The 17,373-nt window shown below is 45.7% G+C and overlaps 1 protein-coding gene across 1 annotated transcript; it reads right to left on the bottom strand.

Moving 5' to 3' along the window:
* Positions 1-12,565: 12,565 nt before the first annotated feature.
* On the bottom strand, positions 12,566-17,144 carry RND2 (Rho family GTPase 2). Its single transcript, XM_009994172.1, has 5 exons — positions 17,039-17,144; positions 16,778-16,963; positions 15,631-15,779; positions 12,971-13,105; positions 12,566-12,814 (listed from the first exon to the last, which is right to left on the bottom strand). Exons 1-5 carry the CDS (start codon positions 17,142-17,144, stop codon positions 12,566-12,568), a joined length of 825 nt encoding a protein of 274 aa, XP_009992474.1.
* Positions 17,145-17,373: the final 229 nt, after the last annotated feature.

A 17,373-nucleotide genomic window follows, 5' to 3' on the forward strand; every position in this document is an offset into this window, starting at 1 on the left:
TAATAAACAGATGCACTTTAGTAGCCCAGTGACCTCTAATAAGCCCTGTAAGAATCTGCTTCTAATAGTCTCTATCTGCAGACTGAGACTGCAAATAAAATATTTTCTTTCATAAAAAGCAATTTATGTTGCATATTTCTGTTGCCAAGGAATTCAACTTCATAAATATTTCTGTACTTTCAGAGCAGAAAGAGAACCTGTTTTCATAAGGTTGTTTAAAAAAAATAAAATTGTAGCTAAGTTCATAGAATTGTTTGGTGCTCAGATGCTGCTAAGTTGTCTTTGAAAGAAATACAAGAATGTTTATAAATACTGGAATGCTCAAAGGAAATAAAATTACTTAGGCAAGTGTTTTACTTAACTGTTCAGTTGCTCTTACGTGAATTAATCACTCAGTCTCCTCATTGAGGCTTATATGAAAAAGTATCTTATGTCCAGCCTCCTGGAAGGGTGGACTTAATGGAGGAGGTAAAAAATGTAGAATAGAATTGCATAGCTGGAATCAGAATTGTAGTTTTCATCAACCTTAGAAGCAAATGTGTTATCAAGTGTCTTGCAGTTGCCAGGTTGAGGGGAATGTAGTCTTAGCTACGCACCACTGCTGGTGGTGCGAGTGCTGGAAGCATTTTCTTGGTTGACATACGTTACTGTTCTCTTCTATGTGACAATGTTTCACAACTGCTGAGGCTGTTCAACACAGCCTCACCTTCAGACTGATGCTCCTCCTATCTCTAAATCCCACATTGGTGGTTTTTGGGGTTTTTTTATAATCTAGGTTTCAAAAGATAGCTGGAGGGGAGGGGGCAATTAAATGCTGCCTGTTAGATGCAAACAAAAGGCCAAGCAAGACTGTTTTGTGTCTGCTGTTGTGAAATTGTCCCTCAGATCTGCATATGGAAGTTGTCTTTTCTAGCAGATAAGGTATTAGCTCCTGCTAGGTAATTGTAGGAATGATACCTGTGATATTGACCTTCTTCCTTGGAGGTGACTAGATCTGTGGAAACTCTGTTTCATCTATGAATTTTTATAGTAATAGGCATCTCATTTAAGATTTGAATAAACCGAGAGCTAGGTAAAGGAAGGGTGTGCTTCCAGATAAGGATACAGTTTAATGGGAGCTGATATGGCATCTATCATGGTATGGATTTGACTTCTCTTCGGGGCACTTCAGGACATATGCTTGTGGGCATGGTGGGTGGTGTGGTGGTGTTTGAGTTTTTTTGGTGATGGTTTTGTTCTGTTTTTTTCCCCCTGGGTGGACAGTTGGACTCAGTGATCTGAGAGGTCTTTTCCAACTGTAGTGATTTTGTGTGATCTCTGTGGTTCCTTAGTTTGACTTCCAACTGCAGTAATAAAGCCCCAGCACTTGGAGCTTCACAGCTGCACTATGGGCTGGAAATGCCATTTTATACATGAGGATGAAGTTGCATGTCCTCCCTGTCTGCTCATATGCAAGAGCACCTTGCTTTATGACACTTCCCAGGGTAGGAAGCCTCTGAGGTGAATGCATGTTTGAGACATGGCTAGACCACACTGCCTTTTTCAGTAATTAGCTGAGGGGAAAAGGTAGCAGAATCAAACCTCATTAAAGAACTAGACACCAAGTTAGAGGCTGCACACAAAGTGTCCTAGTAAGCAGCATGTGCCTTTTATGTTGTTTACTAGAGTGAGGGAAGAAACAAAGGAGAGGCTGGTGCTTGCATGGGTTTGCCTGAGGCTTTGCCACCAGATTTGTGATTAAAACTGCTCTGCTTTTTTAACTCTACAGGTGCTTTTCTCGATGCAGCTGCATCAGGGTCAACTTCCAAGAAACCTGAGCTCTGCTGTTAAGTGTCTATACCCCCCCAGCTGCAGAAAGGATCTGTTGGACACAGCTCTGACCGAGTTTTTCTGGTCAGTGCTTTCTTGACAGAAAGTCAGTCATTTTTTAGGCCATGCCTTCTCTAGTAGGACCCAGGGCATCAGAGTAATGCTTTACTGTACAGTAAAGTTTTCAATACTACAGTGAGAGAGTGAGGCAACTGAATTCTTTCCTTCCTGTATTCTCATTTAAATGCTAACTAGTAATGCAAATGAGAGCTAACTTTGCCTGGAGCAGTAAGAGGCTGGCTTCGTCTAGAAGCCCCTACACTAGCATTGTTGCAGCCTGATGTCTGTTATGCCATGCACGGTTTCTACTGTTCTTCAGCAAGATTTTGGCTATGTTGTGTAGGAATCACAGCTATAGCACCAGACATGTTCATTAAAAAAATGTAGCCTGGATCTCGTCTACTATTGCCCCTGAGGTCAGGCACAGCCCAAAGCCTCAGGCCCTGCAGAGGTATTCTGGGGATCTGTTCACCAGCACAAATGAGTTGGTATTTCTGTGAGGCTGCCTTATCTCACCGCAGAAACTGTTAACAAGCTGGGGGGGGGAAGGTAGGTGGCAGAAACTCTCCAGGGCTTATTTTTTAATACATGGGAATGGATTCCTGGTTAAAATTAATGTATGTTAATTAGGTATAGCTTTGTCTTGCATTTTTATCAGCTATGTGGAGGCCAACAGAGAGGAAGCAGCCTGTTACTAATTCAGACTGTCCTTTACGTTTTGCTGCTAGGCAGCATGGAGTTATGCATTGACAGAGCCCACTCAGATTTCATTAATGTTGTTGGAATAAATGTATAATGGCTGTTTGTTTCATAGCTATTGTGGAGGCTGCAGACTGCAGCAACAGAGGGGTTTGTGTACTGTAGAGGGTAATTGAGTATCAAAGTAAAAATATTACTCAATAGTTAAAAACCCTTTGCATTTGGCAATGCTGTATTATTCTTCTCAAATAGAGTTTCTGGTTTTTAAGAGGAAAAAACAGTGGACTCTCCTGGAACAGGTACAGCACATTTGCATCTATAAAGTTTGTGCAGTGTCTCTGATGCTTTTCTCCTTGCTATGCCAGACACTTTCTACTGACGGGGGTGAGACTGAGCCATGTTGTCACTCCCCTTTTTCCATCCTTTTTCCAGTTCTTTGCTCAGAACTCTGTAGCATGCCAGAGTCTGGAGCCATCACAGCTGCTACTGCTGATATTGGAAACACCTGCATGCCATGAAGACTGATGTGCTGGAAGATTCTACATGCTATAAACTCCAGCTGGGTTTATTTAGCCTGGGGAAGGCTAAAGCAGTAGGGGGTGGAGTATAATTGAGAATCTCCTTTAATATAACTGCCAAATTATGTCAGTTCTTACTAGAACCTGAATACACAGGATGGTGCCAGCACTCTGTGACTCCACATCTTGATTTGTCGACTCCTCTGTGCACAGGGTAATGGGTGTTGGTGGTGGCTGTTTGCCAGGGATGACCCTGTACATTCCTGAGGGGTTATGGATATCCCCTTATGCTCAAAAAGTGAGGGAATGGAGTGGGGTGGGAGGAAGGCTTGCTCTCTGTGCTATAATGTAGAAATCTTAAATGCATCTACTGTCAGAGCCTTGTAGTCAGTATGCATTGTGAATTAGCTTCTTTGAGGCTTGCTCTAAAAGAATATTAAAGGGGCAAATCCATTTAACATATGTCGGAGGCAAAGGAAGGAGAAGACAGCAACTGGGATTCCCACAGCAAGCTCTGTCCTGATTGGGCTGTATAGAGAGATCTTCCTTTCTTTTCCGCTTTACAGGGCGGGGGGGAGCTCTTTAGCTTGCAGTCCCTGCCTTGCCACTTCGCTTGATCGTGAGTAAAGAGACTTTATTGGAAGAATACATCTTTAATTATTGGAAGTCCACCTTGCCTGCCTTCTCCCAGAGAAGTGGCAGCTTCCTCATTACGGGACTGATGGCAGGATTTGGTGTGTGGCACAGGAATTACAGAAGGAAATGCTGGACTCCAGTGGGGCTACGACATTGTCTGGATAGGGTCTTTCTCTACACTGCCCCATAGCAGAGCAAAGATTTGTGAAACTTGGCTGGTTTACAGAGTGCCTGAGCTTTTTTTACACTGGGATGGGTGCAAGCTGTCTAAAGGACCGTGGGCTCTGCCAGTGTTGTGCTGGCACTGCCTGCGTTACAAAACACTTCTCTGTGTTTCTTAAAACACTTTACAAATATGATTGATCCTTTGCTCCTGTTCTTCTGCTTAAGGCTAGGAATAACTGCCTCTACTTGAAGTTGTTTCTGGTCCTAGCATGATCAGGAGCATTTTTGTGTACAGGCTGGAGACAACCCAGCCCTAGTCAGTGTCTGTTGGTCAGATCAGCCGCTCCATTCCTTTGAAAAGAGTGACAAGCGCTCGCCTTTGGTTTGGGATGGTGGGGATTTATTCAACAAAGGTACCTTTTGCAACAACTTTATTCTGCTGCTTTGGACTGGCTTTTCTGCAGGTGTCTTTAATTTGAAATAGTGTTTCTTTTGAATTCTGTAAAGTTGTATGTATTTCAGTACCTGATCTACTAATACTGGTGATGAGCAGCAATGACCCTGTGTATAGCTTTTTGCTGAAGTATTTTACTTTTTTAAATCCTCCCTCTGCATTTGGATCCATACATTGTTTCCCTGCAGATCTGAAACCTTTTATAAAAGATCAACTTATTAATGGATACAACTAGAACACTTGTCTGGCTCACTCCTGGCATTAATGATAAATCAAAAAAATATTAAATATGTTCCTATAATTATTTGTGGTGATTTGCTGGATTGCTTTCATCTTGGGTCTGGTGTCAGTTTTATTTTCTGATATTATGAACAAACACCTTGTGCATAACCTGTAATGATCCATCGTGATAGAAAATGCCCGTGAATTCACCTGGTTCTCAGAACAGATGGTGTGAGATGGTGAGGGCTTCATCCTCCTCCTGTTATTCTGAATGTATCCTGGCTCCCACTTAGAATCTTAACTGTGATCCTGACACTACTAAGGGCTGTTGAGATTCTACAGGTTTTATGCAGGGATTCTTTAGTGTAAGGTGGAGTCTGCTGAAGATTAATTTGATACTGTGTTAATTGTTTGGAGTAATAGATTTTCTTGAACAGGCAGTGAGAACAAACACTTTCTCAGAAAAGAGGTGAGAAGGGCTTTTCTGAAGGGATTTCAATACTAGTGCTTAGGTGATCAGTCCAGCACTTTCAGACAGGTGGGGAGATGTGTGCAGGGGCTACCTGCAGGGTAAGGCCGGAAGTTGTGAAAGCCAGGAATAGAACATGGGTTCTGTTCTTCTGGGGTGGCAGAGGCAGTCAGACTGTTCTTGCAGTCAACAATGTTAGCTGTATTAGGGTCTGACTTAGCTCTTCCAGCCAGGACAGACTATGGGAGCCTGTTTGGTGGAGAGGTGCAGAACAGGAAGAAGCCCTTGAAGCGAGACTGAGCTTTCTCTTGAAGCTGGCTGAGCAGCTGCTGAGATACTTTTCAAGAATTTACCAGGCGAGATTTGACAAAGGGCAGATTGATCCAATGTGATTGTAGTGAATCAGGGCAGCTATTTATACTACTCCTGCAGGGATGCTGGGTCAACCATTTCCCACGAGCTTTTAATTCCTTTGTTAATTTTCTCCTATTCATAAGAACCTCTCTAGAAACTTTCTTAGGAGGTGTGTGGAGGCTTCCCTCTCTGCTTGTGCTTTCACACATTCCTCATTCCTGGCTTTGGAGGATTTTTTGATTCACTGAGGCTCTGTTTCTTAAATAATCTGTTGGGGAAAATCATCAGTGCTGATGAGAGAAATACCTCAAACCTGTTCAGGATAAGACAAACAGAGCAAAAGCTTAAAGTTTAGAGAAACAGCAGCTGGTGCTCAAAGCCTTACCATCAACTAAGTACTGACAGTCACTGTGGCTAGAACTGAGTGTAAATGAGGGAAATTATCAAAGAATTTTCTATAACCTGTTTCTCATTTGGTGATTGTGATTATTTGTCATGGCAGAGAACTAGAGCTTTTATTTGGATTGGAGGGCTTTGATGTGCAGGAAACTCCAGAGGCTGATGGTGGTTGTGTCTCTATTCAAAGCATCAGGTCTGGCCTGCCTTCTTAATGCTGGTCTGGGGAACTAAGTTCTTATGTCTAGTGCACCTGATTTTCCTCACCGGACTTTGCTCTAGATTAGCAGATGAAGGAAACCTGTTTTCTCTAGTCCCAGGAAGAAGACTCAGTGCTCAGTCCCCATAAAGGACACAGACTTCAGGCTGTTCAGTGTATCATGTAGAGCTCTGTACCCATCCTTGAGAACAGCTGAGCACAGAAATACTAATTTTATTTTTTAATTAGATTTATTTTTTGTATAGTTAGTGAATTGTGGAGAGGTTTGTGTGGTGTGTCCTGCAATTAATATTACTCTTTTGAGCTGCAGAGGAGGGGGAAAGAAGGCTGAATTGTTTCTGCCCTTAGCCAAGCAACCAGACATGCTTCTGTGCAAGTGTGTGCTGGCAATACTAATCCAAGAACTGCTGGCAGAGCCTGCCCAGCAAATTCTGTTTTATGATAGCAGCTCATTATTTTGCTGATCACCATGCAGTTTTCCAAAAACCCCTGACCCTTCCTTAATCTTAATTTTACTCTGGCAACCAGACTATACAGGGGTTGTGGTTTCCCCTGCCACAGTCCCATAGCAAGTACAATGCTTTCTGCTGTTGTAAATGAAAACCAAGTAGCTGAGAATCTGGCTAGATGTGGGGGAAGCATATACAGGTAAGCAAGTAAAGACATGGACTTAGACCTGACCTACAAAGCCTTTAAATATCTTTAAGTTATGGAGGATTATATGAAAAACAGCTGTAAAAAGCTAGGGCTAAGCCACAGTGCTGGGAGTAACCATACAGAGAGACACAGTGTGATTTTTCTCGTAGCTCCATCAGATAAAATCTGTGGGAACCAACATCTCCACATCAACTGTCTCTAATTGATCCTGTAAGTGAAGGTAGAAGGCTGGAAAAGGATAGCCGCCAACTGGAACTTTTTCAGTGCTATGACTGAGAGATATGTGAACTTTCTCTTGCAACAGGATGTCCTGGACATACTTCTTGGACTTGACTCCAAGTAGAAGCTCTTCAATGAACTTGTGATGGTACGGAAAAGTACCGAGTGAAATGAGAGATGGTTTTCCAAAGGGACAAGGTCATGCCAACTGTTTAAAAAGGTTTTCCTTTCCCTAACACTTAACATAGAGCTCATAACTCTAAAGTAACAATGTACGGGGTAGTTGGACCAAGAGTTAACTGCTGGGAGAAAATGGGACAAAGGTACTGCTGGAGCAGAGTTGGACTTGCCTGATAAGGTGCTGGGGACCACAGCATGGTACAGAGGGGCATAAGAGGGCCTCAAGGAAAAGGTAACTGGCAGCAGCACAGCCTGATTAAATAGCCTGCAGCACAGACAGAGCCCCAGGTACATACAGATGCTTGCCAAGCTGAAGCTGCCCGTTATGCTGAAGCTAGGGTGGCTCTTCTCATCCAGGAAGTGCTGCTGCAGCCTGCTATGGCAGTCGTACAGCTGAGGTCACGAGGACTGCTCTGGGCAGCGTGCTTCAAGTCCAGTCCTACTGCATTCACTTGGGCAAGACTTGACTTGTAAAGACTCCCAGAGGTGTGTTGCAAAGAAGGCTGGACACTGCTCCAGCCTACTGCTAAGAGTTGTAATATATCTGTGCAAGACCCTGACTACAGGCAGCAGGAGCAACACTTTAGTCTCACCGTTTCAAAGCAACAGGCCAGGCTTCTTCCCCTAGCTAGATATTAACAACCTACCTCAAAAAGGAGTATATTTCATCTGTGTTTCACACATCATTTTTCTTATCTGACTGTGCCTCCCTTTCCCTCCTTTCTGCAGGGGCAAATCAAGGGCCAAGAATATATTAATGGAGCACAGGCACCAGCAGGAGACTCAGGGAAGAGCTTCAGTTTATGGAGCTTCTGCAGACCAGAGCCTGATATGCTGTTACCTGTCAGAATAAGCATGTTTAATTACCTGCATCATATTCAGGCCATGAAGTCATCAGCACTTGTATTTATTCATTCATATAAAGGGCAGAAGCTTTCCAGAGCACTGCTGGTGCCTGCATGTTCCCTCAAGGCCCTTTCTGAGAGAAGCATTTACCATTTTGCAAACATACATTTAAATTAATTACAATGGTTGATCGATTAAATTAAATAAGATGATTAATAGACAGTTGTAGAAATCAGCTCAGGTCAGAGCAAACACATGAAGAAAGTGCTTCACTTGCAATTTGATTTTTTTCACCTCAGATCAATGGTTCTCTGTCATTTGTCATGTGACCCTGCTCTGGCAGGGGGGGTTGGACTAGATGATCTTTCAAGGTCCCTTCCAACCCCTAGGATTCTATGATTCTATGCTTTCTTAGATATAGGGGTTTTAAGCACGTTGTTGGAAAAGTGCATGGATAAAAAGAAGAATCAACTTTATGACTGCACCAGAAAAGACCTGAAAAGCAGGCTTGGGACTGGTTCTGGCAACATACAGCTTGCCAGGGGACAATGCAGAAGTAGGAACTTTGACTGACTAGGAGGTATCCCTGAGGCAAAACAGCAGAACAATATCTTGTCTCTGCCTGGTACCCAGTTGTGTCGTTGTGTGAGCAAGATTTGTCACGTGTGAATTTATGTCAGTTCTGGTCCTAGGCTGCATGGCTCTCTTATTGGAGAAATACTCCTATAAAGATCTGTCAGTGAGAAGGGCAGGCTGGTGAATTAGTGCAATACGTTTTTCCCCTTAGGCATCCTGCTCCTGCATGTGTATTTATCACTCAAATGGAGGCTTTCCCCAGGGAAGTAAAGACCCACAAACAAAACCCTTTTAATCATGGAGTCAGTACCACAATTCAGGCCAGGAGCTGATTTACTGCTGCCAGCTGAGAGTCAGGGCACACAAACAGGTTTTCCTCAGCACAGGCTGGGCATCATGTTTGAAGCCCACATTAACTTTTCAGATGTATATACAGTGCAGTGCTGGGGAATTGGTGGGTGAGGATGCATGTAGGTTATAAAGTCAAAGAACATGGGCATATGAGGCAAGCTGACTCCTAAAGGAGAAAGACATGCTAAAAGGGGAATGGATTGTCAGATTTTCTCCTGTTACTTGTAGAAATATTTTATAGAAACAAAGATTGTTAGCAATTATCTCTCATTTGTGAGCCAACAGACAGCTGAACATGAAGTATGTCTGTGTTCTGTGCTAAATTATTTGTTTTCCTGTCTCTGTCTTGATTCTTTTAAATACTATGGGAAATTGACATTTCCAGTCTATTTACCCTTTGTAAGAGTACTGTATGGCTTTCTGTTAAGCAGGAGTATGTAGTTAGTTTGTACACAGCAAGATAATGCCCTATCTGAAGGGAATAAGATTATTCAGCCAGTCAGGAAAGGGCAGAGCTGAAATGTGAAGTTTCCTGACATAACCCCTTGCAAAATAGAAAAGCGTAGAGGAATACTGCATCAAGGCCAGGCTGGATGAGGCTTGTGCAGCCTGGTCTGCTGTGAGGTGTCCCTGCTCATAGCAGGGAGGTTGGAACTTGATAATCTTTTAAGGTCCCTTCCAACCTTAACCATTCTATGATTCTATGAAAATGTTACTCTGCAAGGCAGGGAAGCAGTGTACTGCTGAAAATGTAATGGATTTTCAGATGCCTTGGCTTAAAAGGATCTGAAGACTTGCGGATTTAAAAATTTAAAATGTTTAATGCAAAAGAGCACTAGCACTCAAAAAAAAAAAAAAAAAAAAAGGCAAAGGTAGAGCACCAATCAAATGTTAAGCACACAAAATAAGTGCTCTGGCCCCTCCTTCTAGGACCCTAACTGAATGGTCATATCTGGAAAGACTTTATGCCCCTACTGCAGTTCATGAGCTTGAAAGTAAATTGAAATAGAAGAAATCTTCAAATGTTTTTGATTTTCTATTTTATTAACCATTCTACTTTTTTGTTGGGTGCTCTGGTCATTAATCTTGCAGGTCACAGAACTTTATTAAAATAATACACCAGGAATATGCTATTAATGATTAATAAAGGCTTTATATATTTCCAATAATTTAATTATAATAAATGCTATTACACTAAATACAAGGTTAATTAGTAAAGATGGGATTGCTGACAGAAAATTTACTGTGATGTTATCCTGCCTTTGGAGGTTCCCATTGGTTAACACTTAAAACCCAACTTGGAATCACAATAGAGTTTTATTACAGGTCCTGCCATTCTCACGTATACTGATTAATTATCTATCATCAACAATGTCACTGGAGTGACTGTTGCTAAAGAGATGACCTGGTGCTGTCTGCACACAGATGTGCTACCAACTCTTGCAGGAGGGGTCAGGAGCTTCATCAGCTCCTTTAGGATCTCTGCATCCCCAGCAGAGGCTAAATAAGCAGAATGCAGTTAGGACAAATCACAGAATCCTAGGGGTTGGAAGGGACTGCGAAAGATCATCCGGTCCAACCCCCCTGCCAGAGCAGGATCACCTAGCACACATCACACAGGAACGTGTCCAGGCGGGTTTTGAAAGTCTCCAGCAAAGGAGATTTCACAATCTCCACAATGCAAAATATCCTTTCAGATGTCCAGTAAGGGTTGGGATGTCAACAGTAGTGCTCTGACAAAGGGAAAAGAAGGACTAGAGGTTTTTCATTTCTGTTGCTTGATGCAGTATATGTTCTAGGTTGAGTGTCTGGGGGGCAGCTTGGCTGCTTTGTGATCTCTGTCACTGATGCAGCAATAGCTTGTCCTAATCAACCTGTTTCTAGTGTGCATGGGGAGGAGCTCCTGTGTTGTGTCAAGGGTATCAATCCAAGAAACCCTGAACAAATGCTGGAAGGAAAGACCTTGTTCCCTGTTAGGGGCAGACACAGCATTGAGAAGCTGCTTGGCAGGGAGTCGCTCTTCCCTGGGTGACGTTAGGGGTAGAGGAAGAATGCTGATTTCTACATGCTAATTAGCCACAGCAGCCTGGGCTTAGGGGCTGCAGACAATAGTGCTGTTGTGAATTAATCCAGTGCACAGAAATGCACGTTTCTCAGCATGCGAGATAACTTAGCAGCCTTTGCTCATCAACAGCCAAAGGGTCCTCTCAGAATGGAATCCCATTCTTAGCTTTATGGAGGTGCAGGAGGGACCAAGGCAGCTCTGCACTGCTAGATTTCTCACTTCAGCTTCCCATCGCTTTTGAGAATTAACTCTTTATATACCTGCCAGTCTTATACAGTGGGATGAGAGAAGCAGCAGTGATGTAGCCTGGGAATCTGCAGGTGCAGTGGTCAAGTCCTTATCCCTGGGGCTTCCAGCACTGCAGAACTGTGGCAGGAGGAGTCTTTAGAGTCAAGCTCTTATGAGTCAAGCTGGCTCACGGAGAACAGACAGAGTCAAGCACTATGCATTTTCCAACTATGTTTATTTGTTTTTTGTAGCCCACTGACACAGCTGGATGTGACAATGGAGCAGATTCTTTTTTCCTGAAAGTGTCTATGTGACATTAAGTCAAGGCTAACACTGTAGTCAAAGGCATTTAGAGAGGGCAGCAGCAGAAGCAATGAGAGGTGTTGGGAGGAGGCTGTACAGCAGAGCAAGAGGGACAGAGGGCACCTTCCCTCCCACTGCCCCAGTGGAGACAGAGTTCAGATATGCATATAATCTTTTTGGTCATCTGTACCAGACAAACACAGCACCATGCAACACAATCTGCAGCTGGAAACGGCTGGAGAGCAGGATAGGGACAGTTACTGCAGTCTGCTTTTTTTGGAAGCTATGTGCCTAGGAAGTGCATCTGCCTGTGGCAGGCAGCAATCTGATGAGTAACCAGGCTGTCAGCAGCTGGGACACAAGCTCCCAAGTGGCATTTGCTTCCTGAAGGGAACCACAACTCTCAGGATGCATATACGGGGATAGACCTCGGAGCCAGATCCACTCTGCTGCATTTCAAATGGAGTTAGAGTGTCTAAAATACTGTGCAAAGAGCCACCTATCTATTTTCTTCACAGAAGGCGTGCTACCGTGGTGTCTCATCAAGTTAAAGTTCTTTCCCAAGGTGCTTTCCCTCCCAGCTCTGGCCTGGAACTGCACCTTCCATGGCAACTTGCTGTCCAGCCCAGCTGAAGGCAGCACCACCTCAAATATAATTTCTCTTCTAAAGGAACATTGGAAGAATACCTTCTGCCGATCACACTATGCTGCTAGCAATCCCACCCACCTGCCTCCCTCCAGCTCAGATCCCACAGAGCCCACCACCCTATGCTGTGTGCTGTATAGCTGCACACAGGTGCAGAGGCTGGGCAGTGGGTACAGGAGGGTGGAACACACACAGGATCACTCCCTTTTACTGTGTTTCACCCAGTCACGGACATTCCAGCACCTCAATACTCCTCTGCCAAGTGGTTCCTTCACCCCAAGCAATTTGCACAGCAGCAGCCAACCCAGAAGTCTCCACGGCGGGGGGCAACTCATGCACCCCGACTTGCAGCTGGGACCTTTGCTCAGCCCTAGAGACGGAGAGAAAGGCTTTGGAAAGGTGGGCTGGCTCCCGCAGCCAGCACCATGCCCTTGTCTCAGTCAGTTACTGTACAAAATGGACAACACACACACATTATTTACAGCCTGTTTTTCACATGATGGAGCAGCTCTTGGCTCGGTCTTTCCTGATCTCTGTGTCACTCAGTAAGTCCGTCCTGCCAGGCATCTGTGATGCCCGCTTCAGTCCCCGTTTGGAGTTGCTGCGCTTCAAGTTCTTGTGGACCCTGTTGACTGAGGCAAGCGTGGTCACATGAAACACATCCCGTACGCTGTTCTCCGAGACCTTGGAGGAGCACTCTGCATAGGCCACTGCCCCAATCTGCCGCGCCAGCGCGCTGCCCTGCCATGTGGAGAGGGGGAGGAAGAAGGAAGAAGGTTAGGACACCAGAGCCAAGTGGGTGTAAGTTGCTGCTGAGCTTCCTCCTACTAGTAGGTCCTGCAGAAAAGTCCCCCCCTTCACCTCCCTGACTCTATGGGAACAGCTGCTCAAACACACCTGCTCATGTGTCACAGGGATGAGGCGCTGCTTGGAAAGCTCCCGGAGTGTGTTCAAGTCTGTTCTCATGTCCAGCTTGCAGCCAACCAGCACAATCTTTGCATTGGGGCAGAACTCCTGAGTTTCTCCTTGCCACTGCAGAAGAGACAAGAGGGAGAAGGTGCTCAGGGGCTGCTGGTGTACGAGACACTTCAAGAGACCCAGCGGCACCTCCACATCAAGATAATTTTGGCAGCAGGCAGCCTGCACAATGGTCAAGGTTGGAACATCAAAGTCTCAGCTTGTTGCTCCCAGCCTTTTTCCAGCCAGGCCATGAGCCCTGTCCAAGACCCCCAAGCCCTGGAGGGAAGGACAAACTTCTGGTCTCTATCACTTCTAGGACATTTCTGGTGTCACAGCCACACAATGTCAAGGACTAACACACCCATAAAAAGAGGATAACACAGTTATTTTGGAGCTGAAATTAAAGCACCCTTATTAACCTGAAGGATGAAAATCTTCAAAGGGATGCTATAGGGTCTGTTCGTACCAGGCAGAGGTCATGGCTCTTTGTAATGACATAGGGCTGCCCCAGCTGTGGAGAGAGGTGTGATCCTCTTGTCACTTGACTGACACCTCAGGGAGCCTCCAATTTGCTGCGCAATCAAGACTTGGCAGAGTGAAGGCACCAACCCACAAAAACACACTTTGTATGAAATGAAGAGCTGCTTGTTTGCATTCTCTCAGATGGCTTCTTTCCTTCAACTGTACATGCTGTACAGGCAGCCCAGGCATCAGAGAGGCAGCAATAATAAAGATTTCCTCTGCTGAACTAGCATTTTTGCCTGAGGCTTGAATAGGGAGTGGTATTTTATTTATTTGCCTGATATCAAAAGCTAAAACCCATTTCAGCTTCACAGTGTCTCAGAAATTTTCCTCACCTCCACAGGCTGCAAGCCTGAACCAATGGAAACAAGGCATCTACTCAGAGGCACTTAAGAAATCCTCTGTGATTTAGGGTTTATTTTAAGTCAATGTATCAAAAAGACATTGCCTAACAGTACACAAAAGCATTTGTGAGGCTGCACAGGGAAGAACTTGCACCGAGCAGTGCGGACTCACATGAAGAGTGTGCAGAGACACACAAATAAATCCCAAGTCCAGCTAATTATTGATGGATTTGCATGTAATTAAGGTATAAGTTATTTGCTTGCATTATTATTCCGTTGACTCCCAAGCTGAGCAGTGAATTCTTTCAGTTCACATGAAACACGCCTCCCTCCACCCAGCACGCTTGGTACCCAGGTCCTGCTTTGGAAACGAACACTGAGCCATTGACCAAGTTATCTGAAGGGTCTTTGTCCCCTCACCAGAACACTTCTGAGACACAGACCCACTTCTCAGCCCTCCCAGCAGCTGAGTAAGAGGACTTGCTTCAGCACGACATTTGGCAAAATGTGAAGAGGCCAAGAGGGCAGTCAGTACCATGTGACTTGTTCTGACAATGGCCAGTCCAGCCATAGCAGCCTGGGGCTCACTGGGGAAACAGCAACAGGAATCACTATTCTGTAGTGCTTTTCACACCTCAGTGTTTCAGAGAGCTTCACAAATGAGATGCCAGCCAAGGCTTGCCTCTGGGACGGGATGCAGCCACCAGTGAGCTCCCTGCAGCTTTGCAGCACAGCAGTGAGAGCTCACTGAAACCACGGCTCCCAGAATTTCATGGAAAGCAAGAGTGAATAGCCAGGATCAAGAAATGTCAGCAGCCAAGAGACCATTGACCCTCTCCCCTGAGCAGCATCCCAAGTTGCTGAACTTCAGCCACCTTGGAGGAAAGCCTCACGTGTGAACCTCTCCCTGGATGCCACCTCCTTCCCCAGACTGTGGCAGGCAAGGACCTGCCAGGAGGCCAAACAGCAGTGCTGCACAGCAGACTGCAGCCCTGGGGCTCTCCAGAACCTGCCAGATGGAAATACCTGCTCTGCTGAACGGTGCTAACCTGCAGGCTGAAAGCTCTCAGCTGCTGACACAGAGCACGGCCAGCCAGCTCCGCCAGGGCAGGTGGTGCCCACGGCCCTGCATGTTACCCAGTCCAGCGGTGCTGTGCTGGCTCATTGCATTCATCCACAGGCTCGAAATTCAGTGCCACAGCTCATTATTCTTGTTGTCAAGCGGTACGGAATTGATTGCTGTCTTTCTTACTGTGCAGATGCTGAACTGAAGGGGCAGCCAAAAAACTGAACTCTCTACTTGCATGGAAACAGGCACCAGGGGCCACCTCTCCACTGCTGCAAACAAACCATAGCACACTCACTGGTGGTTATGCTAATGAGAGGTGCTCAATGCTTTATAAGGTCTTTATGAAAAACAGAAGAAATGGCCTACATTTCTCTCCATCCTCACATTCATATGTGTGCATATACACAGCCCCCACACACATGCTGCAAGCTACCATGAGCTACACCATTCACTGGGCTCCTTTCAAATGGAAATATCTTGCTTCCTGAACTGACCACATAAAGATCAGTAGCAGCCAATAATGCTCATCTGAGCATTCAAACTCCAGCCAAGTCCTGGCCAGAGAGCCAGAGCTTTTAGCCTCAGTGGCAACCTCAGGGCACAGGGATCCCAGGGCCACTCGAGGACCCATCTCACCAGCTGGAAGGCACGTGGGCACTCACCTTCTTGAGCACACTGTCCAGGGTCTCTGGGCGGCTGATGTCAAAGCAGATGAGCACAGCGTCCGAGTCTGGGTAGGCCAAGGGACGGACATTATCATAATATGCTGAGCCTGCAGAGAGGAGCAGGAGGAGAACAGTGAGCAGAAAGTCTCATCCCACTGACTGCTTGTTACCCCAGTAGGCAGGCTAGGACCCCCAGTCCCTCTCTGCCAGACAAAGAAATCTAATTCCAGTAAGAACTGGAGACATTGCCACATGATGCAGATTTTTCTGTCAGAGGTAAAGGATGTTGATCCAAGCTTTTGACCAGACACCATTAAAAAAGTTCAGCAGAGTTCAGTTTGCAGAGGTTAAGGCATTGTTTAGGTGTGGAAGTCAGAGGTTTTATCCTTTTGCATCCCTCTCCCTTCCTAGTAAGCATCTGGCAAGTAAGAGGTGGTGGAGTTGTGCTGGCAGGGCATGCTGGCTTACTGCAGAAAAGGGAGCCTGGAAAGGCTGTGAAACTGTAGAGCAGCACATGCCTCTTCACCACTCACGTATGTGTCCTATTACTTGTCATGCTGTTGCTGTACCACGACAGAAAGGTGTGGCTGAGAGAAGACAGGGAATACTGCTGCTATTTTTTACCCACTCTTGCTATCTTTATACAGAAGAGCTTCCTCACATACATTGCAAGCATTTAGATCAGGTACAAAAAGAATTGCCATTTCCTCTGGATTTGTGCTGGAAAAAGTCAGACAGGTTCTTTTTGGTACATAAAAGATGTGACAGGATTTGGTGAACAAGCTATAAACTGGAGGGGATGATTCTGGATTCTGCAGTGAGCAGGCAGAGAGCCCAGCCTGAATCCTGCACAGCTTCTGACACACACACACCCCCCTTTGATGCAAATTTCAGGCATTAAAGGCTTTGTCCCATAATGTTTTTATTTGAAGTGCATTCTGTGTTTGATTGTAGATGCCTCAGTAAACAGTAATGGTGCAATCAGCTCATTGCTACTTAAAAACACTGTTTCGGTTTTATGTTTGGCTTTACAATGGCTTAAACTTCCTGGAGGGATGAGAAGCAGATGTTTATTTATGAAAAGGGGAAGCGGAGACACCAGAGTCCTTGTTGGATCTGCCTCCTCGAAAGATGGATCACCCACCCCGAGGCTGCAGAAACCGGACGCGCTTCCTGCCGAGGCCCCTCGGGACACCCGGGCCGGCACTTTCCCACTCTGTGGGGAGGGTGGAGCACCCAGCCCGGGTGTCAGGTGGCTCCTCGATGAAGTTCAGCACCTGATGAATTATGGATGATGGAAGCTTATATTTCCGGGAGGATGGAAATCTGCCTGGGATAAGAGTGAGAGGAGAATAGGCTGATTCTCCACAGGGGCTCTCTGACTCGTGTCTGCATGGGGGCTCACAACTCATGTACAGCAGAGAGGAACACAGCCCCTCCAGCACAGCTCTGCACACCAGGTGGTTTGCAGACACCCCAGATTCCTCTGCAGGGGGAGCAGACCTGGCCATGACCGCTCCATCCTCCGCCCAGAGCCTACATGTGGCAGACTGGAATCTGAGATGAGCCGTGTGCCCCAAAACCTGCCCAGCTCCGGAGACTGGCCACCCACTCTCCCCCTGACAGCAGTTCACAGCAAGATACCAACAGAAGCCACCCCCCTGGGACCTCCACATCACAGAGCTGAGGGCCTGCTCCAACCAGCACAGCCCCAGCCGTGCTCACGCAGCCCCCACCACA

Source organism: Chaetura pelagica, unplaced genomic scaffold (genome assembly GCF_000747805.2).
Source record: "Chaetura pelagica isolate M959 unplaced genomic scaffold, ChaPel_1.0 scaffold963, whole genome shotgun sequence".
NCBI classification, from domain to species: domain Eukaryota; kingdom Metazoa; phylum Chordata; class Aves; order Apodiformes; family Apodidae; genus Chaetura; species Chaetura pelagica.